The following is a 23930-nucleotide window of genomic DNA, read 5'->3' on the forward strand; positions in this document are numbered from 1 at the left end:
TTAAATCCAGAGAGGTTTTTATTACACAATTTGATTTTTACATCAATAAAATCTTAGATATGACAATACAGATGAAGGAACAACAATTTAATTTGTACTGAAATAAATATTAGATATACAAAGAACATACAGTGAAAAAGGGGCACAATAAATTACAAGTGGAGACATTATTTTGCTCAATCACCAGAGAAAGCCCTTGACACTTCCAATTCCACACCAGCAAATTTATCATTCTTGCTGATTTAAGCAGAACACAAAACAAATGTGGATCCCAGGGCTTACTTTCACAGGTACCAGCATAGATAATTTACTAGTGATCCAATTTGGAAATCAGTAGGGACCAGTAAATCGCTGCATAAAAGAAAGAGCAAATGAGGTCCTTTTTCCTTAGTGTCAGCAGGCTATGATTATTATGTTTATTAGATTTTCCTGAAAGGACTTCACATTTTCTCAAATATTCAGGAGAAATATATTTCCCCTCTGAGCCCTACATTAGCATTTATGTGCTTTGGTCTTGAATACCAGGGAATGATGAATTTTTCAATTTATTTTATAAATTTATACAGTCTGGATAGTATTGGCCTGAAAAGTATAACTCCCAACCTGTACAATATTAGATATTAAAAATGGATTCAAGAAGTTACTAAGAAATGCTGACATATCATTTATACAAATTTTTAGTTCAATATATCCCATTATATAGAGCACCAGAAGTAATGCATTTATAAATCAAGCAGTTTTTTTATGACTCTAATCTTTGCGACCCTTTAACATTTCTTCCAATATAACACATCACAAATGTTACCTGCCCAAGACTTTGCCCATTTGGTCTAACTTATGTATGTATGCAAAAATTCATGTCAAAAGCAATTGTTTTATTTTAAAGTTATAAAAATATAGTCCAAGTTTGGAGCTAAACTGTCATGAACCAAGAAAAAAATGCTTAAAAAATGCTGAACACATCGAAAAAGTAGCTTCAGAAGGCTAGGAAGGAAAAAGTGAAATGATTTTGGGGCCCTTTTGTCCTGGAATATGAGCTATTTTTTAGATTCCAGCAAAGATATCCATCAAAATTTTTTACTATCACTTTCTAAGAAAAATAATCTACTTTAGATTTAAAAAAATACCATACTTTATTCTCTTCTCACATTATCTAAAAGTCAACGCAGGTCAGTTTTCCTATTTGCACTACACAAAAAGAGAAAGACTATTTAGAGTTAATCCCTCACACAGGAATGTGTTTAAGAACCCACTTGAATGTCACTTTAGGAGGAAAACATGTCCTACTTAGAATGACTACTACTATCAGGAAACCTCCCCTGCCCAAACTTTTTAAATTGAATTTATTTGAGTGACACTGGTTAATAAAATTATATAGGTTTCAGGTGTACAATTCTATAATATATCATCTGTATATTGTATTGTGTTCACCCGAAGTCACCTCCCAAAATTTTAGCAGCTCCTTTCTTATCCTTAATTTCAGATCCCATAACAACTCCCCACCTGGAATATTATAAGAGGAATGCTCATTAAAACAATCTCTGAAAATAACCCCTGGATATATAAACATGTTTTTGTATACTATCTGTTGAGCTACCCTATCATTAAGCCTCTGTAGAATTCTCCTATTCCTAGAGAAATTCCAATGAGGTGTTAAGAGAAACCAGTTGTCTCTGCAACTCAAAGTGAATTTACAAGTCTAGGTACCATTCCTTTAAAAAAAAATTTTTTTTTAAATATATTTTTATTGATTTCAGGGAGCGGGAGGGAGAGATAAACATCAATGATGAGAGAGAATCATTGATTGGCTGCATTCTGCATGGCCCCCATTGGGGATTGAGCCCACAACCCAGGCATGTACCCTTTACCGGAATCGAACCCAGGACCCTTCAGTCCGCAGGCCCACGCTCTATCCACTAAGCTAAACCAGCTAGGGCTAGGTACCATTCCTAATACAATATCCAAATATTTCAATATGCATTTGTATTTCTATGAAAGTTTAAATTTTAAGACACTGAACTGCCTATAACCTTGTGTACCTACAAAATGATCATGAAAAAAATTTATTTACCATTATTCTACACACCTGAAAATGAAGGAGAAAGAACAATTTTATAATTGATGTGTTTAGGTGATGTAGAAACTTACAATGAAATTTTAAAAAAAGAGAGACCATGATCTGCATAATATCACTCATAATTGTGGCCTATTTTACTATTTACCTAGAAAGCAGGTATTAGCAGGATACTTCTTTCAGCTTTTGAGCATTTCAATATTTAAAAAATGTATTCAGAATAAATGCTTGCTAAATATTGGTTGAATATTGAGTAATTACATATTTTAAAAGGTCATGGGATTAAGATCCTTTGTTTTATGGCTGACGCGGCCCTTTTAGTGGCTTTTAACCTTCCAACAGGGCCTGTGAAACGGAGGCTACTTGAGGAAAGAGTGCCACCTACTGATCTGTAATTACCCATCTGTAATTATTTTCATACCTATCTGTAATTATTTTCTCCCTTGAGGGTTTGGACAAAATAGGTAGCAAAGTTAATCTAAATCTGGGTAATAGTGTTGATGCTAGCAGATCTTAAGGGGATTTGGGTAGGGAAGAAGCTTTAGAATAACTATATTAATAAAAATAAGTCCCACAATCCCTCAAAATTAATTTCATTTGTTCTGATAGCAAACTTTAAAAAAACTAAACCAGTTTACTTATCTTATTACATATACTCATTTTCTTTTTCCAGATGAATAATATTTATGTCCTAAACTTACAAACTTAATCTGAATTTACAAACTTACAAGACCTCATGAATCTTTAATACCTTCTGGTCTAATATTAACATGCCTTGATTTTTCCTGTAAGGGAGGTTCTTAAATATCTAAATAAAAAAATAAAAGCTAGCTTTCATTCTTGCTTACTTCCAGGAGCATCTACCTTGGTCACTTTATTCCAAGTAACTTTAACTACAAATTGTTATTTAAGAAATTTCTCTTTGGAATGATGTTAGAGTTTAAATTTATGAGGGATCAAGCAGAGAAAAGGAATGTAGACTTGTTGCTAGATAAAGCAGGTTGTGTATGATGCTTCCACCTGTCTGAAAGGATGTGATATCTAAAAATGCTAGAAAAACAGCAGCACTGTACCACTTCTTAAAGAATTCACTATTTTGGATGTTAAATCAACTTTTTAAAAACCTGTTAGTAGAAATAAGTTCAGGTATACTGCTATTTTTTCTACTGCATTCATTTTATATACTGCTATTGTGTTTCCTTAATTTTGATTTAATAGGTATACGTTACACTCTAATTTCAAATGCTGTTATCAGCCGGTTGTACGTTTTCATACCATAGAATTTCATGCAAACTGAACATCTGGTAATGTTCAAATTGTAAAATTTACTTTGGCATGAGTATAGAAATGTTTTATTTATAAATCAAGCCTTCCTTTAAGTCAAACATGAGCATGTCAGAAATACAATCCTGTTTTTGATAGAAAGCCTTGAAGGGTCTAAATGTTCACTTTCTTTTTGTTAAAATCAACATGAATTCTTTTCCTTAGAAAATCTTTTTGACCAACAGTAATTTTCAAAAGAAAAACTCAGGGGCAAAAGAGGAGAAACTAGGGAACATCTGTAATACCCTCAACAATACAAATAAATAAATAAAAAAAGAAAAACTCAAAACAAGAGGCACACTTAAAGGGCATTAAAAGTAAACCATAATAACCACGGCAAAAACAGAGCAAAAAGAATATTAACAAATGGAAAAACTGGTGAAACCTGAATAGGTTCTATACTTTAGTTAACAATGTTATCCAGGGTTAATTTCATAATTTTGATAAAATGTTGTATAGTTATATAAGATGTTAACATAAAGGGAAGTAAAGGATATATAGGAACTCTCTGTATTATTTTTGCAATTCTTCTATAGATCTAAAAGTATCTCAAGATTTAAAAAATTGCAAAAAACAAAAAAAACTAAACTTAAAAATAAATATGCCTCCACTGCCAAAATTTCTTGATTTAATTCAAGACATAATTTTTAAAAACTCATTAGAAATCAATAATATACTGTTCACTTAACATTATAGTCACTTTATTGCTCTAGAAAATTTAGTTCTTGAAATCATCAGATTACATATATAGTGATAATGAGGCTAGCCACAAACACGTATACACACAAAATCAACTGTATATTATGAGGCTGCTTCTCTAACTTAGTAGAAAAATATTACAAAAAGAGCTGGTTATGGTTGAGCTATCAAATAGATATCACATTTCTATAGATCTGAAAGTTGAACAACAAAAAACCTGATGTTACTAATAAGTTACCAATGAATGTATCTGAAGAATCCATATTACATGCAGACAGAAGAAAATTGGTTACAAAAACCATTACATTATTCTGTACTAAAATTTTTGCAACATTTTACACATTTCCAATCATGTAACAGTAAAGATCAAAATAAATTTTATAGAGTTGATAGAAGCTCAACAAGTAGGATTTAACATATTACACAACTCAAGTCACAGTTGCATAATACATCTAATTCCCCCAATTTTATTTATCCAGCATGAAACTGAAATGTACACTATTCTCCCAAAATGCCTCCTCAGGCACCATTCCCAATCAATCACCTTACCCATAAACCTTTCCATTTAACCTTTCAATACGATTTGCTGGGTATATAATCTACGGGATAGTCTTCATTATTATTTCAGAACAGACACTAAGTATCAGTGATATGATCTTCAGTTATATTCTTTTCAAAAGGTACCTGCACTGCCGCAACTGTCCATGAAAATTCAAGCCTAAGAAACAGAGAAAGTTGGTAGTCAAGAATCTGATCTAGGCAATTCTAAAACTATACTAATAACCTACGTGTCCACACTGTAAAAGGATTTCCTGTCTGAGAAATGTTACTCAATGGGTCTGAAAGGAAAGTTGTAGGACTACTGCTCTCTGATGTAAAATGGTTAGGTAATTCCAAATATTTACTTAATTGACTAGTAAGCTTATAGTTGAGCCTTTTAAAAAAATATTCAAATCCACAGAATTATGGAAATAAAATTTTAGAAGGTCATAGTGTAAGACACATACAGAACTCATCTTATAATGGCACACCCAAAATAAATCTGTCCTAACAAAGCAGCACAAAATCAATTTAATGACAATTTGAAACCAAATACAGTGGGAGATGCTTCTGTTAAAATCATCAACCAAAATTCATAAATGGCAAAAGAATACTGTCTCAAAATATACTGAATATGTAAATTTACCATAATGAACTAATGCCAGATATAAATAAATTCAGATTACCAATTAGGTTGAAACAAATTTTAGAACTATTTTCACAAGAGAAATAAATGTACATGATAAAGGCACAGTAGCATCTAAAAAAAATGTGATACATTTATTACAAAACACAAACTTCCTTAACCATTAACAACACAACACAGAATTTTCTTGGAAACTTTTTTTTATAAAGGCTTGATTTAACATGCCAGGAAAATAATATTTTTCCGTTAAGATGCATTTATGTAAATTACGTAAGTTGGATTGAGGTCAGTTTCACACCTGGAATTCACAACCCCTGGCAGAAGTACCAGCTGCTAATAATGCTTACTTATATCATATATAACTTAGCTGGATATTGAACTACGCAACTGTTGGTGCCAATCTGCTTATAAAGGCAATGCTCTGGAGACAAAGTCTTCTCACAAACAGAGGGCAAGCAGGTTTCATTATTATATGTTCAACAATAATCCTCAATTCATTAAACAAGGTCCTGCAAGATAAAATAGTTTTCTTTCAGAAACACAAGGGAAGAAGCAACACAATGCAAGGCAAATGCTAATGAAGGAATTTCCCACATCCATTAAAGAATTTGAAGAAGTAAAAAAAATAACTAGAATGCAATGCCCACAATTTCCCCTAGAAAACACAAAATAAATTCTCAAATCAACACCTGTCCTTTTGGGGAGAAAAGTTCATTTAGCAAAAGCATTTAATAAATGGCTACCTCTGAGGGCTGCGATTAGGGATGATTTATATCTTTACAGTAGAATCCTATCATTTTCATACTTAGGCAAATTCAACTAGTTCTAAAAAAGAGAACAAGAAAGTGAAAATTATGTAACATGGGCAATCCCCCCTACTATTTCCTTAAATAAACATACTGGTTCCTAGAATAGGCACTTTATGGAGTTGTAGTGAAGTTTAAATGAGATAACACAGAAGTTGTTCAATGGATGTTAGTTCCATTGATCCAACTGGCACTTGTCTTCCTTCAGACTAAAGCCCAACTCCTTAACATCTAATGCCCTCCAGAATCTGGTCTCAATCAAATTTTCTTCTTCATCTCCTGCCACTCTCTGCCATGACTCCCATGTTCCAGTTATGTTGCATGTTTGTGCCCAAAACAGGTTGAAGACTTGACTTTGCATTAATTGTGCTCGTTGCCTACAAAGTACTCTTTATTACACACGCTACACATCACACATATATTGTACAGGCTAGCAGACACAATATCATGTATCTTGTACCGTAATCGATCACCAACGGTAATAATTTTCACCTTATGTGCTGACTCATCCTGTATAAAGACAACTCCTGCTCTACTTTTCTGTATCTTCCATGTTATTTTTATGGTTAGGAAAAAGCAATAAGCTACTGCTCAAACAAACAAATGAAAAAGGAGCCCTGGCCAGGTGGCTCAGCTACTTAAGAGCATTGTCCATACACCAAAAGGTTGTGGGTTCAATCCCTGGTCACAGTACGTATGGGAGACTCCTGATAGATGTTTCTCCTCTCTCTCTCAAAAAAACAAACAAATCAATGAAAACATATCCTCAGGTGAGGATTTTTAAAAGGGGGGGATGTGATATGCCCTCACACAAAGACAAGAAGGAAATTTGGAAATATCCATGTGTGAGAGAAACACCAATTGGCTGCCTCCAGCATGCCCCTAACAAAGATGGAGTCCACAACACAGGCTGTACCCTGACTGGGAATGGAACCAGAAACCTTTTGGTGCATGAGACAATGCCCAACAACTGAGCTACACCAGCTAGGGCCAATCTCAGTTTTTAAAAAGAAATACAACCACCACCCGACTGGCGTGGCTCAGTGGTTGAACATCAACCTATGAACCAGGAGGTCACAGATTACCAGTCAGGGCACATGCTGGATTGTGGGCTCAGTCCCCAGTGTGGGGCGTGCAGGAGGCAGCCAATCAATGATGCTCTCTCATTGATGTTTCTGTCTTTCACTCTCACTTTCTCTCTGCAATCAATAAAAGTATATTTTTAAAAAAAAGAAAATACAACCACCTTCTCACCAACCCTAGACAGTTCTAAGGCCTAGAGTTTAAATGTATAAAAACATTGTTTGCTTCTAAATTCTAACATAAAACTGAACTAACTTAACTCAGTGGTTGAGCTTTGACCTATGATGAACCAGGATATCATGGTTCAATTCCCGATCAGGGCACATGCCCAGGTTGTGGGCTTACTCCCCAGTAGGGGACGTGCAAGAGGCAGCCAATCAATGATTCTCTCTCATCATTGATGTTTCTATCTCTTCCTCTCTGAAATCAATAAAAACATATATATTTAAAAAAGCAAAATAACTTAAACATTACAAATACTGTATTTCACAATACTCTTAACAAATAAAACAGATTTGAACTACTCCCCAGCTTACCGACAATATGGATTTCTTCGAGAAGAGTATCGGAGAGTAAGAAATCTATAGTATATAAAAGGCTGGAGCAAACTTCCTTGACCGCTAAAAGAAACAAATACAGAGGTAATAAGTATACACCATTAATTCATATACATACTCTCAAAACTTAAAGGCAATTTAATTGGAGGGTGTGTCTTTATTAATCAAACTAGAGGCCCTCTGAGCACCGGTGAGGTCCCTCAGACTGGCCTGTGCCCTCTTGCAATCTGGGGTGTGGGTGAAGCAGATTTGGAGCAAACAGTGCCCCAGCAGCACCATGGCCGATTCCACAAGGAATCAAGGCTCCCTCCTCTACTGGTTGGAGCGTCTGCCCCCTGGTGGTCATTGCGTGTCATAGCTACTGGGCGAATGGTCAGATGGTTGCTTAGGCTTTCATATATATAGATGGTCATAGTAATACCTATCATATCTAAATCCATTATATCATTCCAGAATTATATTTAGGTTATACTATCTATTTAGGACCCAGCAACTTAAGCAATATGTGGTGATTCTGTTTTTTTCAGGGGAAAACATAACTTAAAGGAATGGAACAGATGCCTTTATGAGAAAATCTATAAAACTCTTACTACCTTGAAAAGAGAGTGTTAAAGAAAGGAATAACTGTCAGGTACATAAAAACCTCAGGCAACGAAAATTAAAATACTTCATAAACCATGGTCTATTAAATATAAAATGCACCCAGCTTAAACTCAGCAAAATCAATTCGGGTATCTATGTTAGAGATAACACTGAGAGAAAAGTATACTAGTAAGCAGACAAATAAAAACATGTTTACTGCATCAATATTTGGAAAAGTAAATCGTTGGAAACAAATGTCCATGAATAAGGGAATGCAGAATAAAATGTTCCATGTTAACATAATGGAACACTACACAGCCACAAATAAGAACTCTATATGTCGCCCTAACCGGTTTGGCTCAGTGGATAGAGCGTCGGCCTGTGGACTCAAGGGTTCCAGGTTTGATTCCGGTCAAGGGCATGTACCTTGGTTGTGGGCACATCCCCAGTGGGGGATGTGCAGGAGGCAGCTGATCAATGTTTCTCTCTCATCGGTGTTTCTAACACCGATAGAGATCCCTCTCCCCTAACACCGATAGAGATCCCTCTCCCCTCCTCTCTGTAAAAAATCAACTATATTAAAAAAAAAAAAAAGAACTCTATATGTCAACATAAATAGGTCACAAAAATACACTGTATGAGTGAAAAAGGCAAGATGCAGACAATTGATGCATTGTAATACTTTTGACATAATAAAAAAACTAAACAAATAAAATCCCTCACCCACAATATAATAATATACACTTTATACCCATCTGCATAAGTGTTTTTAAAGACACCATACATGTACACATTATCAAACTCCATACATCTGGGAAGGAGAGAACAGAATTGCTACTAGGATTCATAGTCAAACATAGTGTCCCAATACTTGTGAAACTAAAAATTGAAAAAGCAATAATCCTGACAGAAATGTAGTTTTAAAACTTAAATGTAAGAATATTGCCGAAACCGGTTTGGCTCAGTGGATAGAGCGTCGGCCTGCGGACTGAGGGGTCCCAGGTTCGATTCCGGTCAGGGGCATGTGCCTTGGTTGCGGGCACATCTCCAGTGGGAGATGTGCAGGAGGCAGCTGATCGATGTTTCTCTCTCATCGATGTTTCTGACTATCTCTCTCCCTTCCTCTCTGTGAAAAATAATAAAATATATTAAAAAGAAAAAGAATATTGATGGAGTGGTCAATACTCTATTTTTTCTTAAATTTTAAAAGGAAGACTTTAAAAAAAAAGGAAGACTTTCTTTATTCATGTATTATTTGTATCTCTTTCTCTCTCTCTCTCTCTCTCTCTCTCTCTCTCTCTCTCTCTCTCTCTCGCCTTACTTCCGCAATTAAGATATAAACTATTGAGGTTGTAATAGGCAACAATTAATTCTAGACCATAATTAATGAGAAGAACAATAGGCAACAATTAATTCCAGATTTTTCTCTAGTACAAAGAAAAATCATCTTAAAAATAGAATGGACTACACTTCCCAAGATTCTTTCTGAAATTAACTTTCCAAATGTTAAATGATACATGACAAGGAATGATAAGAAGACATGTTCCCAGGTTTACTATAATGTCTCAGGTTCTCCACTATAAAGTGAAAAGAGAATTGCTAAGATCCATCTAGCTCTACATATCAGGATCTACTTCAACAGATTGAAGCAGGATAAAATTTGAGTTAATATATTTATTATAGTCACTTAGTTATCAACCTCCTAAAACAAATGTATTTTCATTCTTACCTAAAAAGCATAAAAACTGTAGCAGGCATCAAGAGTATTTCATTACAAGCAATGAATTTCAGAATATTCTGTTGATTAGCGCTTAATTTATCCAAGAGGGATCTCAGCAGAGGTAAACTATTTGAACCCTTTGCCTAAAACATAAGAAAACAAACATTAAAAATAACAAAGCATTTCTGATCACTCAATTATTTTCTTTCTTTAGATAAATAGCATATTCAACAGGCCATACGAGCAAAAGACAAATATTTGAAAATGATGACATAAAATATAGAAACTATGTAAGGACAAAAGTTAGTGTATTTTCCTGCTTTGTTATATTTTATGTACTTGAAGATTTAAAAATAAAAACAACTTTAATACAAGTCCTTTACATTTCTTAAGATTAGAAAAATGGTGGTTATTGATCTCCAACCATAACAAAACCTGACTATCCAGTAATATAGTTAAAGTATCTGTGACTCCTTAGCTAATAAAGGTAGAAATCACCGAGTCCAATTACTGCTGTGACCAAAGAACAATAGGGATAAAGAAAAAGGCCAACACAGGCAAATTTGGTATTTTAATTCAAATTCTGGTGCATATGCAGTCAATTTGCCCAGCACACTTACATTGGGCTTAATGTTCCAACCCAAACATAAGAAATTTTAGTAAAGTAGCAGTTCAGAACATTAGAGTAAAAGAAATTCAGTACACTCTACTTGCCTGATATGTTAGAATTAAACCCTGACAGAACAAGAGCTCTCTAACAACTTATCAAACCTAAAAGATTCAATTCCTTTAAATGAAGAGATTTCAACTTCAGAAATTCCTCTGGCAACTGGGGAATAATTTTAAATGCAATATTTTATCTACAAAATATACTGTATTATGAAATATAAATAAAATATTTAAAACTTTCAAATCATTAAATAATTTAGGACAAGTTTGTAAGAATTAGAGGAGCTTTTTGTAACAAACGTCAAAATGTCTTAGTGTTCAAATTCATATCAACTAGCGCAAATTCATGTCAGGAGTAAAAAAGAAAACAAAAACCAAAAAAAAAATAAGAATCCCTGCATAGTTTTACTTACATCAAGAACCTTTTTTGTGTATGTGGCAGCATGAAGCAAAGAGAATAACAACACTGGGAAAATACTCACTGAAGAAAACAATTAAGGAAAACACTTTAAATCCATCAAACACTTTGCAAAACAGGCTATTGTATTATGTCCAAATATTCCCATCTGAAATGGCATCTGCTAAAATGAGTGCAGTGACAATTTTTTTCAGTGTTGCAAGGATTAAATAGGTGCTCAAAAAATTTCACGTCCCTCCTATTCCCTTTAAGACTTATTATCTAAAAAGGTAGTATTTAGTTTTAAAGGTATATTTTATTGTGCTTCCATTACGTATAGTTGTATAAATTACTCAAAAACTCTTAAGAGCAGCACTTCTCAAAGCACAAACCACTTTCCTGAGAGATGATCCACAGGAGGAAAATAACAAAACAATTAAGTTTAGGAAACACTAGTAACTTTTAGTCTCACAAAATACATTAGCATTTCAAAGACACCTATGGGTTAACCTCGTGCTTCCCAGACTAAACAGCACACCCCCTTCTTTATCCCTTCCCCTCATTTTTTAGAATACCTATTATCATCCCACAACACTTTTGAAATGTGTAAACATACAAATTCCAAATGAGTTCTTTAATTCTCATTAGCTCCTGAGATTATCCAGTGACTTTATTTTCTACTCTGTCCATAGCAATGGGCAATTTCATTGTCAAAAGGTACAAAGGATACTTGTAACAGGGTAGGAATTGACAAAGATGAGTGAATACAGCAGGTAGTGGCAGCTGTCCTCTAGCAAAGCTTGGGCCAGGAATGCTCTGCTTAACTGGAAGTGCGGTAATCTTTGGTGCAGCCTCAGAGCACTGGTAAGAGCATTTGCCAGCAAAGCGCGTTGATAAAAGCTTGCTGCTTCATGCAACCTGCAAATTACCAGAGGAGAGGTTATCATGAGACATAAACAACTACCATGCCTCTTCCTCCTTTGTGAATTGCATCATAATTGCACAACACCTAAATCTATTACTTAATTATAAACAGAAAAAAATTACACCGGTGTGGCTTGGTGGCTGAGTATTGACCTATGAACCAAGAGGTTACGGTTCAAGTCCCCATCAGGGCACATGCCCGGGTTTCAGACTCGATCCCCAAGGTGTGTGTGTGCGTGCGTGCGTGCGTGCGTGCAGGAGGCAGCAGATTGATGATTCTCTCTCATCATTGATGTTTCTCTCCCTATCCCTCTCTGAAATCAATAAAAATACATTTTTAGAATTTACTAGAATCTATTAGAAGCATCATTTCATATATATGCCCTACTGAATTTTACAAAGCAGCCATTTTTCCTATTAAGTAAAAAATGCAAAAAAAAAATTCTCATTTCCACACATCTATTTTCTCTCAGATTTCAATGTGATGTCAGTTTCCACATAGTACATAATATAAAATACTAGGGGCCCGGTGCACGAAATTCGTGCACTGGGTGTGTGTGTTGGGGCGGGGGGGAGTGTCCCTCAGCCCAGCCTGCCCCCTCTCACATACTGGGAGCCCTCAGGCGTTGACCCCCATCACCCTCCAATCGCAGGATCGGCCCCTTGCCCAGGCCCCTTGCCCAGGCCTGACGCCTCTGACAGAGGTGTCAGGCCTGGGCAGGGGACCCTCATTTCCCCCCATCACTGGTTCTGCCCCCAGCCCAGGCCTGATGCCTCGGCCAGAGGCGTAGACCCCCATCACCCTCCAATGGCAGGATCGGCCCCTTGCCCAGGCCTGACACCTCCACCAGAGGACAGGGGACCCCCACCTCCCCCCGATCACTGGCTCTGGCCCCCGCCCAGGCCTGAGGCCCCTGGCCCAGGAATCATGCCTGGGCAGGGGACCCCCATCTCCCTCTGATCGCTTGCTCCACCCCCCGCCCAAGCCTGACGCCTCTGACCCAGGCTTCAGGCCTGGGCAAGGGGACCATCATATCCCCCCAATCCCCAGCTCCGCCTCCCACCCAGGCCTGATGCCTCGGCCAGAGGAGTTGACCCTCATCACCCTCCGATCACCAATCACCGGATCGGCCCCTTGACCAGGCCTGAGGCCTCCGGCAGAGGTGTCAGGCCTGGGCAGGGGACCCCCAGCTCCCTGCAGTTGCAGGCTCCGCCCCTACCCAGGCCTAACGCCTCTGGCCTAGGCGTCTGGTCCGGGCAGCGGGGACCCGCAGCTGCAGCGGCCCCACGATCGTGGGCTTTGCTTTAGGCCCAGGCAAGGGACCCCTAGCTCCCGGGACTGCCAGCTTCAACCGTGCCCAGCTCTCATCGCTGGCTCCACCCCTACTTCCTGCTATCACTGGCCAGGGCAGGAAAGGCACCTGATCTCCGATCATGGCTGGGGGGCAGGGCAAAGGCGGCCTCAGGGCCGCCTTTGCCCTGCCCCCCAGCTCTTATCTCCCCCCTGGGTTTCTGATCACTGTCAGTATCAGGGGGCTTCTTCCTGCTTTCCCTTTCACCTCCCTGCATTGTGCCTACATATGCAAATTAACCGCCATCTTGTTGGCAGATAACTGCCAATCTTAGTTGGCAGTTAATTTGCATATAGCCCTGATTAGCCAATGAAAAGGGTAGCTCGTACGCCAATTACCATTTTTCTCTTTTATTAGTGTTGATTCTTCCTGTTAGTAACATTAGGTTATTAGTGCCTTAAAGATAAGACTTGCCCTGACCGGTTTGGCTCAGTGGATAGAGCATCGGCCTGCGGACTCAGGGTCCCGGGTTCGATTCCGGTCAAGGGCATGTACCTTGGTTGCGACCACATTCCTGGTGGGGAGTGTGCAGGAGGCAGCTGATCGATGTTCCTCTCTCATCAATGTTTCTAACTCTCTATCCCTCTCCCTTCCTCTCTGTAAAAAATCAATAAAACATATTAAAAAAAAAAAAAAAAGATAAGACTTGTCTATTTGTCCCTGAATCCCTTGCAGTTTAGCAAGTCTTGCACTTAAGATATTCCATAAAAGCTGACTGAACAACTGAATAACAAAGACAGAAATAGATATAATACATACCCAAGAAGAGGCAGAACAAACAAAGCAGAACAGTACACTGTGAACAGGCGAGAAAGCCACATTGCTGTGTCCAGTTTATTGGTCATCATGAATTGCTGAATTTAAAAAGAAAAATATTGTAGTAAACTAAGTCTGCAAAATGTTTTTAAAGATGAAAATTATGTAGTTTTATTCCTATTCAAAATGTTTGAACAATTCTATAATAATACATTTTTTTTTTAAGATCATTAGGTGAAGCCTCTTAAAGCAATCACTTCACCTAACAAGTCTGAACACCCTACTGTTTTGATGTGGTAAGCACAGAAAGTACTTAAATAGGAAAATACCAGTACACATATAAAAAAATAAAGAGACTAATCAGGAGCCCTGCCGGTGTGGCTCAGTGGCTGAGCGGTGTTCCATGCACCAAGAGGTGGCTGGTTCGATTCCCTGTGGTCAGGGCACAGGCCCTGGTTGTGGGCTCAATCCTCAGTAGGGGGTGCATAGTAGGCAGCCAATTGATGTCTCCCTCTCCCATGTTTCTCTCTAAAATCGATTTAAAAAAAGACTAATTAGGAAAGAAAAATTTGTTCAGAGATTTAACTACAGTTGTCTGTATTCTTTCTAAACTTATAAAACTGACTTCATCTATTTTAAGACTGTTAAATAAGAACTGCTCTCAAGAGAACCAGAATGCCTATTCTTACAAAAATCTCAAATTGAAATAGGTTGGTCTCAGATCTGAATAAAAACGTATACAAAGCTAGTCTAGATTAAGTAAACCTTACAATGTAGAACTGTAAAACATGCTAACAGTAAATCACTACTGAACTCAGCCTGAGGGTGACTTGCCAATGTACACACAAGAGCATGACATACTCTAAGTCAGCGGTTCTCAACCTGTGGGTCTCGACCCCTTTCGGGGTCAAATGACCTTTTAACAGGGGTCGCCTAAGACCATCGGAAAACACATATATAATTACATATTGTTTACAGTAGCAAAATTACAGTTATGAAGTAGCAATGAAAATAATTTTATGGTTGGGGGTTACCACAACATGAGGAACTGTATTAAAGGGTTGCGGCATTAGGAAGGTTGAGAACCACTGCTCTAGGTGCTCAAAATATGGCTATCTGGTGTTAAACAGCACCTGCCTCTTCGATTTTATAACTTGCTCATCCCTAGGAAGCTCCCCTACCGGTCTTACCCTGGTTTCAGTGGCTCTAGATTAAACTTCTATATACCATTTTCTTCTCTGTTTTTTTTCTCATTCTCTGTTCTTGCTGCTTTTTGCAAATAGATGTGCCCTTCAATAACTTGGAATCTCTTTTTACATTGAAAAATCAACTTGTATTCAAATTCTAAAGTGGCTTTCAAATTTTTGATAGGATCTACATAAGTAATTTTTACATTAAGATCCAACACAAATGTGTGAATATATAAAAAAAAGTTTCACAAAACAATACTTACCCATACTATGTGTGATGGATTTTGGTATTTTGCTCTCTAGTTAATGTTTTAAAAATACTTAAGTGTTGCCCAGTCGGTGTGGCTCACTGGTTGAGTGTCAACCCATGAATGGGGAGGTCATGGTTCAATTCCCAGTCAGGGTACATGTCCAGGGTTGCGAGCTAGATCCCCAGTAGGGGGCATGCAGAAGGTAGCTTATCAATGATTCTCTCTCATCACTGATGTTTCCATTTCTCTCTCCCTCTCCCTTACTCTCTCTGAAATCAATAAAAACATTACAAAAGAAAAGACTTAAAGTGTTTCCATGACACTGATATCAAAACTCACTAATGCACCTTAACCTGGAGTCTGAACCACTAGTCTAAGCAATCCTATATAACAAAAGCCTAATATGCTAAGTGTCCAGTCATCCGTTCAACCAATTAAAGAACAATATGCTAATGATATGCTAAGGCCACTCAACTGCTAGCTATGACGTGCACTGACCACCAGGGGGCAGACAGTTGACTGGTAGACCAGTCACTATGATGTGCACTGACCACCAGGGGGCAGATGCTCCAACTGGTAGGTTAGCTTGCTGCTGGGGTCTGGCCAAAAAGGACTGAGACTGAGTGAGATTGGCCAGACATGCCCTGAAGCCCTCCTGTGGTCTCTCCCCAGCTGGCCAACCTCCTGTGTCTCTCCCCAGCCCAATCGTGCACCGGTGGGGTCCCTTGGCCTGGCTTGCACCCTCTCGCAATCTGGGACCCCTTAGGGGATGTCGGAGAGCAGGTTTCGGCTTGATCCTGCAGGCCAGGCTGAGGGACCTCACTGGTGCACGAATTCATGCACTGGTCCTCTAGTCTAATATAATTATCTTTTGCAAGAAGATATAGTAAAAAACTTTTGGAAAAAATGCAAGTACATGTTAAAATTCAAGGACGTTTTATTGCATGTCTTTTTTACTTCTTATAGCTATTTTCAGGGACCTTAATGACTTCAATGTCTTTAAGGCTCGTAACATGGCTTTATTATTGCCAGCTTTCTCTAAATTTTTGCAGAACACATTCAAGTAAGCAGACTTATTGGCTGGCTTTGCATGTCTTTTAAACAGTATGCCAGTAACTTTGGAAATATGCCTCTAGTTTATTCTATCCAACTATACTGTTGACACCATTAAGTTTAAATGATCATCAGTAGCCAAGTGAAAGGATGAATCTAGCTCACTATGCTGTTTCTATATAATATTCAGATTCTACAAATGTTCTAATTTTAGAACATTTTCTTAAAACCTATTTGTGTTTAGGGTGTTCACTTTGTGATAAATCATTGAGCTATGCATTCCATTTTGTTCATTTTTTATGTGTGTGTAACCTTATTACACAACAAAGATTTAAAAAGGTGTATTGGTTTAAATTTTAAGAGTGAACTGCCCAATCATGTTATAAATAGTTCAGGCAAAAAATATCAATGGATCTTTGAGTGAAAACCTATTAAGGTGAAAAACTATTCACAGAGTGTCAAACTACTATGTCATAGACTACTTTAAAAAAATTTTTTTTTCCACTGATTTTCAGAGGGAGAGGACAGGAGAGGGAAAGAGAGAAACACTGATGTGAGAGTGTAACATCAACTGACCGCCTTGCATGCCCCCTACCAGGGATGGAGCCCATAACTGGGGTAGGTGCCCTGACTGGGAACTGAGGTGGACCCACGGATGATGCCCAATCAACCGAGCCACACAGGCCAGGGCTCACAGACTACTTTTTAATTACAAAGGCAAAAAAAGATATCTTTACAATGGAGAATCTGGTGGATACCACGCTACCCAGATAATCAAACTTAGTATCTCAGATGATGAGAAAAATCAACATAAAATGCATCCTGATATATATAATATACTGAGGATAGAATATCACTTATCAGACAACTCCAATTTGAGGAGTATTCTGCAGAACGGGTCTGGGTATGGACTGAATATTACGTTATAACATGTATCAATGCTAAATTTCCCAAATTTAACTGCAAAAATTGCAGTGATGATTGCACCGTAGTCATGTAGAATACGGAATTATTGATGGGTTAGCCATCATGATGTATGCAACTAACTCTCAAAAGGTTCTGCAAAATAAAGAAAAAAGAAAGAGGTATATATAAATAGAGATAATGGCATAAACTGAGCAGACACATTCTCTGCCAGCACGCATGTGCAGAATGAGGCGTGTCCTGGCACGATCTCACTTGGCATCTTCAACCTTGGGACCTGGGATAGAGACCGAGGGGTGGGAGAGGCAAGAAGGCCCAACTTCCAGGGCATATAGGTGTGGGCCACCTGCTCCAGGCGGGCCCGACAACTAGCCTGAGGTCGCTTATGAAAAAGAAACGTGCAGGTGCCTCTACATCTTCGCTCACGACCTCCCTCGGCCCACCGTCAACCCTACCCCAATCACTAAGCCCAGTCCTGAAAGCAAAGAGCTTCTGGAGCCCTCGGACCGACTGGCAACACTTCCTGCTCCTTCCTAACTCCTGCAAATCAAGTCAGATCACCTGGCCGGCTCACTTACCACTGCGCCCGCCCCTTGGGGGCCGTTCGGGGTCGTATCCGCCATGGAGGGGGCACACGCACGCGTCCGGGACGCTGCAACTAGGAAAAGAAACAAATGTCAGCGCGGGGCCCCGGCCCCCGTAACCGGCTTCTCTGCCGGTGCCACAAGCCGGGAGCGCCCCGCGAGAACTCCAACCCCCTCCAGAGAGACAAGTTCCCCCCAGCACCAGTGCGGCGGACTGCCCCGGGGACCCCGTCGTGGCCGGGAAGTACCTGTCCGGCACCTCCAGGAGCAAAGCTGGGTTTCTAGAAAGACCTGAGCGAAGGCGGAGCTTCCGAGCAAGGCCCTACGGGGCTGACCTAACGCCGCCGGCGCGGGGTTTTGCCGGGACCGGAAGTTCTCCTTTCACTTCCGCGGGGAAGGGGTGGTGCTGAAGGGGGGGGGGGGAACCCGGAGCGGTGCCCCGGGGCATCATGGGAAATGTAGTTTTTCTCGTTTTGGCTCCACCTGCCCTGCGCGCCTATTGGCCCAGTAAGCTAAAAATCGAGGCTGGTGAAACAACTTTTTTCTCTTCTCCAGCTCACAGATACCCCCCGCCCCCTGCCATTTCCAGACCACGAAATCTCTTTACTCCCTAATATAGAAGGCTCAGCAACCTCTTCTTTGCTGTTTCTCTCCGGGGGCTCATTCAGCCCCATGGTTCTACTTCTGAAATGAATTCTTTCAACAGGCACTTCAGGCGGCTGCTATGTGACAGGCCCGAAGCTGGGCACAGAAGATAAAAAGATGAGTATTGTAGACTGCAGGAGAGACAGACAAGTAAACCGAAATCACGCACAGTGCTGTGTGATACCAGCAGAAGCCTAATTAATCACAGGGAGCACTTAGGAGGGGACCTAGGCCCGAAGGAATCTGGAAAGGTTTCCTGGAAAAGGTAATACTGGCCCTAAATTTTGCAGGGCAGGCGAAGTTGGCTAAATGGGGAGGGGATTCCTGACAGCAACAAAGTGCAGGAAGCAACAAACGGGAGTCGGGTGATTAGTTCAGTGTGGCCAGAATGAAGGTGCCAGTGAGGCAGATGATGAAAGATGTGAGCTACAGAGTCATGCAGCTGTGCTAAGGAGACAATCTGAATTTAACCTTGAAATCCACGTACAATTTTAAGCAGAAGTGTGACCTCGTGAGATTTAAGTCTTTCTGGCAACCGGATAGAAGATGATCAGTAGGGCAAACTAAAAGCCCAGAGATCAATTGGGAGGCCATTACATACATATAGGAGAGAAGTGATGGATTAATTCTAAACGGAGGCAATGTTGTGGGGGAAGAGATGACTTGAAGAGGCCATCCAAGATTTGCCTTTTATTACTCTCCATTATTATTGGTTTGTTAGCGTTTAAAAAATGTTTACTTAAATGTTAAAATTATGTTTTGATGCTAGTCTTTTGTTATGAGTTGAAAATTTTCCTTTCCCTTTCAAAGCTGGGGGAAAAAAACAACAACCTAAGTTTATATATGAGGGAAAGGTGGAGGAACACACTGAACTGCCAGGCCATGCTCCCTGAAGCTGCTAAATTAAGATAAATGAAAAGGGGACACAAACCAGGTGGCTTTCCAAATGGTTCATGGTTTGCTTTCTTGATTTATGAAAGATGATACTCCCCATTAAAACTCTTTTTAATAGTTTGACTTCATTTTTGCTGAGTGAATCACCTTAATCATATTATTCTAATAATTGAGTTATTTTGATTTCATTCTGTTTGCTTCTTCTGCATTCTCAGATGTGCTGAAGATAGACTAAAAAGCACCACAGATATAGGCCTACAATGGAGGTTCTAGAAAGGTTTCAAAGGAGAAATAATTTGTTTTTAATGGATGAAAATAAGGGATAACAATTTATCAAATTGTGCTATAGTTATTCTTACAAATAGCACTCATTTTAGTAACAGCTAGATTTTCTTCCGTTATCTCTCCCTAGAGCATAAGTATATGACAGGCAGACTATATTTGCTCCATTTCTGTATCATTCCCCCAGGCTTTAGATGCTGATATGGATTCCAAGCCAGTGTTTCAGGGGATTTAGGAACAGTATAAAATACATCGTGATTATGGTAGACGTTGAAGCCACTTTGCCAAGACATTGGTTTCTGTAAGAGCTTTTAGTGGTTAGTGTTAACTATCAAATGCAGTGATTATCAAGAAGCATCATGAATAGATGATATTTTGTCCTTTTTAATTTATTTTTAACAATTGAAATTTGTCTCCTCCACCCCCCCAGTGTATTTACTTTCTTCCTTGACCAGTCTGTTTGGTAGTGTTAAATTAATTAAATATGGAAGCCATTAGACCAAGGTAATTCTAATACTTTAGCCATCCAAAACACAAGCCCAAACATGCCTCAAGGTTAAAGAAGGCAAAACTTAAGGGCAACCAACCACAAACAGCCAACTAGTCTTATTTTTTCAAATAAGGCAAGTATTTAAAGTATAGCCTATCAAGTAATTCCATTGCTTTGCTTCTGCCATTTCCATATAAAAGTCTTCTCTAGCTCCTGTCTGTGGAGTGCTTCTAGCCACTTATGGTTTGGCACTACCTGCTTTGAATTAATTTTTGCTCAAATAAATTTAAAATTTTTAATTTGCCTTGGGTTATCTTTTAACAGTAGTGAGATAACTTATCAAATATACATGGTTGTCTTAGCCAGGACTCTCCTGATGGCAAGTAACAGAAATTAGGCCCAGACAGACTTATGAGGGAAAGGGGACGAAATAATTGATTACTTTGGAAAAACCAGAGGTAGATGATCTTGTAATAGACATGACTGGAATTAAGAGTACAAATGAGCCTGGCTAGTGTGGCTCAGTGGTTGAACATCAACCCATGAATCCTGTGGTCCCTGGTTCAATTCCCAATCAGGGCACATGCCTGCGTTTCGGGCTCGATCCCCAGTAGGGGGAGTGCAGAAGGCAGCCTATTTATGTTTCTATCTCTCTATCATTCTCCCTTCCTCTCTCTTTCTCAAATCAATAAAAACATTAAAAAAAAACCAACAGAGTACAAATGATATCAAATGACTCTGTGTTCTCCTTTCTGCTTCTCTCTGAGTTGACTTCATTGTCAAGCTGATTCTCCCTCAACTCAAGTCCATATTCTACCACGTTAGCAAGACTAGACCATAGAAAGTGCCTCTTACCTTATACTTTTCAAATAATGATCCAGGCTTGATTAGTAGGTCAAATTTGGTCCCCTAAATTCTTTTTGTTTTTAAAAATAGTTTTATTCATTTCAGAGAGGAAGGGCGAGGGAGAGAGAGAGAAACATCAATGATGAGAATCATTGATCAGCTGCCTCCTGCACACCCCCTACTGGGGGTCAAGCCCGAAACCTGGGCATATACCCTGACCGGGAATGGACCATAACCTCCTGGTTTATAGGTCGATGCTCAACTACTGAGCCACACTGGCCAGGCTCATAAATTCTTAAACCTATCATTGATACAGATGGGCCAGGCTTGGATCATTCACCCACTCTTGTCTGAATGGAGTGGTAAGAGGAATATGTATGAGATCAGCTTCCTCTGACACTCTTAAGTGTTGTTATGAAAAGAATGAGATATAGATGCCAGGAAAGCAAAAGTCACATGATTCTGCTTTAATCTTCTTTTTTTTTTATCGGATGCTTTTCATATTTTTGTGGTTTTTTTCCCAGTGTCTGTCATTCAATTTCTACTTGATAAGAATTTCCATAGGACAAGAGTCCAGTCATAAGTGTTACACAGCTTATTTTAATTGAAGGAAAGAAAATTTTGCTGTAACATAAACCCTGAAGCTGCAGCAGTTGGATACCAAGAGGCTATTACTCCTTTTGGCTAGAAATTGGCTGATGGAGCAAGAATTGCTTCCAGAGTTATTGATGATTTGGCTCTCCCCAGTTTTCAAGGGAGATCTACTGAACCATCAAGTCATCAATTTGCTCATTTCTGCTTCCATCAGTGATTAATGATCCTGTGGTTGGATAGGGCATCTTTGTAATTGCTAAGTGCTGAGTCATTCATCTCATTAGGAGTACATTCCAACTTTTATTTGCTGCCTGAAAAGTAAGCTCCATAAGCTCTGCTGATGTAGCTTAAGTATGAGGTCTTAATTGTGTGTGTGTGTGTGTGATCTATGAATCTCACAAAAAAACAAAAACAAAAATGTGCGCACCTTTGTTTTTACAGGCTATTTTCAAACTCTGACTAGGCTATTTTTAAACTCTAACTCCTAGATAACTGATAGCAATGTAACTAATTCTTGTCTACTATGTTAATTTTCTACTGCTCCTTTAAAAATTTAACACAACTTTACTGTCTTATAGGTTTGGAGGCCAGAAGTCCCACGCAGGTCTCTCACTGGACTAAGCAAGGTATCTGCAGAGCTCCACTTTTTTTTCTGGAGGTTATAGGGAAAAATTCATTTTCTTGCCTTTTCCAGCTTTTAGAGTCCACAACATCCTGGATTCTTGGCCCTCTTTTCCCACCTTCAAAGCCAGCAATCCTGCATCCTTCTGGCCTTTCTTCAGTGGTCACAGCTCCCTTTAACTCTCTTCTGCTTACTCTCTTCCACGTTCAAGGGCCCTTGTGATTACATTGGGCCCAGATGGATAATCCAGGATAATCTCTCTATGATCAGGTCAGCTGGTTGGCAATCCCAATCCCCTCTGCAACCTCCATTCCCTTTGCCATGTAACCTAACAGATCCACAGGGTCTGAGGATTTCGATGTGGGCCTCTTGGAGGTGCAGGAAGGGAGGCATCGTTCTGTCTTTCATATCTATAGACACACAGGTAGCTTCTACCTGGTGGAGGTTGAATTGACTTCTCTAATCACCCACTCACTTCTGTAGAAAAATTCAATTTTTCTTTTATTTATAAATTTATTTCAACATTCCTTTACTCTATATGAATTTGTAGTTCTTTGACTCCTCCTTTGAATCGATTTTAACAAATTCCCCAGTTCTCTCATTATTTCATGAATTTCATAAAAATCTTTGACATGTGTTTATTTTATACATACTATAAAATAATCTCTTAGTTTTTATTTTTTAACATGTTTTTTTATTTATTTCATAGAGAAACGGAGAGGGAGAGATAGAGATGAGATCAGTGATGAGAGAGAATCATTGATCAGCTGCCTCCTGCAGGCCCCCTACTGGGGAGCAAGCCCACAACCTGGGCATGTGCCCTGACTGGGAATCAAACCGTGACCTCCTAGTTCATAGGTTGACACTCAACCACTGAGCCATGCTGGCTGGGTATAATCTCTTATTTTATAAATATAACATATTTCTTATACATGTCACAATTTTACCTTGTTTTGAAAATTTATCAGAGACTTAGCTACTCAAGATAGAAAAATATATAGATACACTAGAAATATGTTCTAGAGCTTCAGAAAATGAGCATATTCCCCATTCCCTTCCATCTTATAAATTTCAGCATGTGCAGGAGATGGACCTGGCTGTGAATGAATGCCTACTGGTTGAAGGCCAGAGATCAGGTTACCCCTCCCCCCACTCCCTACATTTGAAATTCAGTTTGTGTCACCATTAATTCAAAGGAATTGTTTAAAATCACCTGTTTATTACTCCTAGCTGGAAGTCTTACAATCTACTTCTTAAAAAGAAAGCTCTACTTCCCTACCTCCAGAAACTAATGCCAAGAAGAAAGGAATGTGTGCTGTGAAAATGTTCTAATCAAGTGCTTCTGGGAGGGTCAGACAATGGCAGACCAGGAAGGCATTTGAGCAAACACCTGAGGGATATTTAGATGGGGACCTACAGAGATGGAG

At 39.0% G+C, this 23930-nt stretch overlaps 1 protein-coding gene, 1 long non-coding RNA gene and 1 other non-coding gene across 6 annotated transcripts in view; 1 reads left to right on the forward strand and 2 right to left on the reverse strand.

Moving 5' to 3' along the window:
* TMEM33 (transmembrane protein 33) lies at nt 1-18509 on the reverse strand. Of its 4 annotated transcripts, none has more exons than XM_059672423.1 (9): nt 18379-18509; nt 18125-18204; nt 14132-14226; nt 11827-12014; nt 11113-11180; nt 10040-10173; nt 7708-7791; nt 5671-5791; nt 1-4814 (listed from the first exon to the last, which is right to left on the reverse strand). In XM_059672423.1, the coding sequence occupies exons 2-9, from the start codon at nt 18167-18169 to the stop codon at nt 4809-4811; spliced, it is 741 nt and encodes a 246-aa protein (XP_059528406.1). In that variant the 5' UTR covers nt 18170-18204; nt 18379-18509; the 3' UTR covers nt 1-4808. The 4 variants fall into 4 exon arrangements, with proteins under 4 accessions (XP_059528406.1, XP_059528396.1, XP_059528415.1 ...); XM_059672413.1 differs by having other exon boundaries at nt 5630-5791; XM_059672432.1 differs by lacking the exon at nt 5671-5791.
* Nucleotides 16528-16656, reverse strand: LOC132224979 (small nucleolar RNA SNORA33). The gene has a single exon (XR_009450777.1). It is a non-coding gene; the product is annotated as a small nucleolar RNA SNORA33 (small nucleolar RNA).
* LOC132219803 (uncharacterized) overlaps nt 18509-23930 on the forward strand; it is a 17650-nt gene continuing 12228 nt past the window's right edge. Inside the window, exons 1-2 of the long non-coding RNA XR_009449620.1 lie at nt 18509-19040; nt 22460-22507. This is a non-coding gene — a long non-coding RNA (uncharacterized LOC132219803). The remainder of the gene's footprint in view (nt 19041-22459; nt 22508-23930) is intronic.

This window comes from Myotis daubentonii, chromosome 1 (assembly GCF_963259705.1).
Source record: "Myotis daubentonii chromosome 1, mMyoDau2.1, whole genome shotgun sequence".
NCBI lineage: Eukaryota > Metazoa > Chordata > Mammalia > Chiroptera > Vespertilionidae > Myotis > Myotis daubentonii.

Coding starts and splice junctions, on each gene's coding strand:
- TMEM33 (XM_059672413.1), bottom strand. CDS start 18,169: ATGGCGGATACGACCCCGAACGGCCCCCAAGGGGCGGGCGCAGTG. Junction 14,227..18,124: donor CCCAAGGGGCGGGCGCAGTG/GTAAGTGAGCCG, acceptor TTTTAAATTCAG/CAATTCATGATGACCAATAA. Junction 12,015..14,131: donor TTTGTTCTGCCTCTTCTTGG/GTATGTATTATA, acceptor GGTAATTTGCAG/GTTGCATGAAGCAGCAAGCT.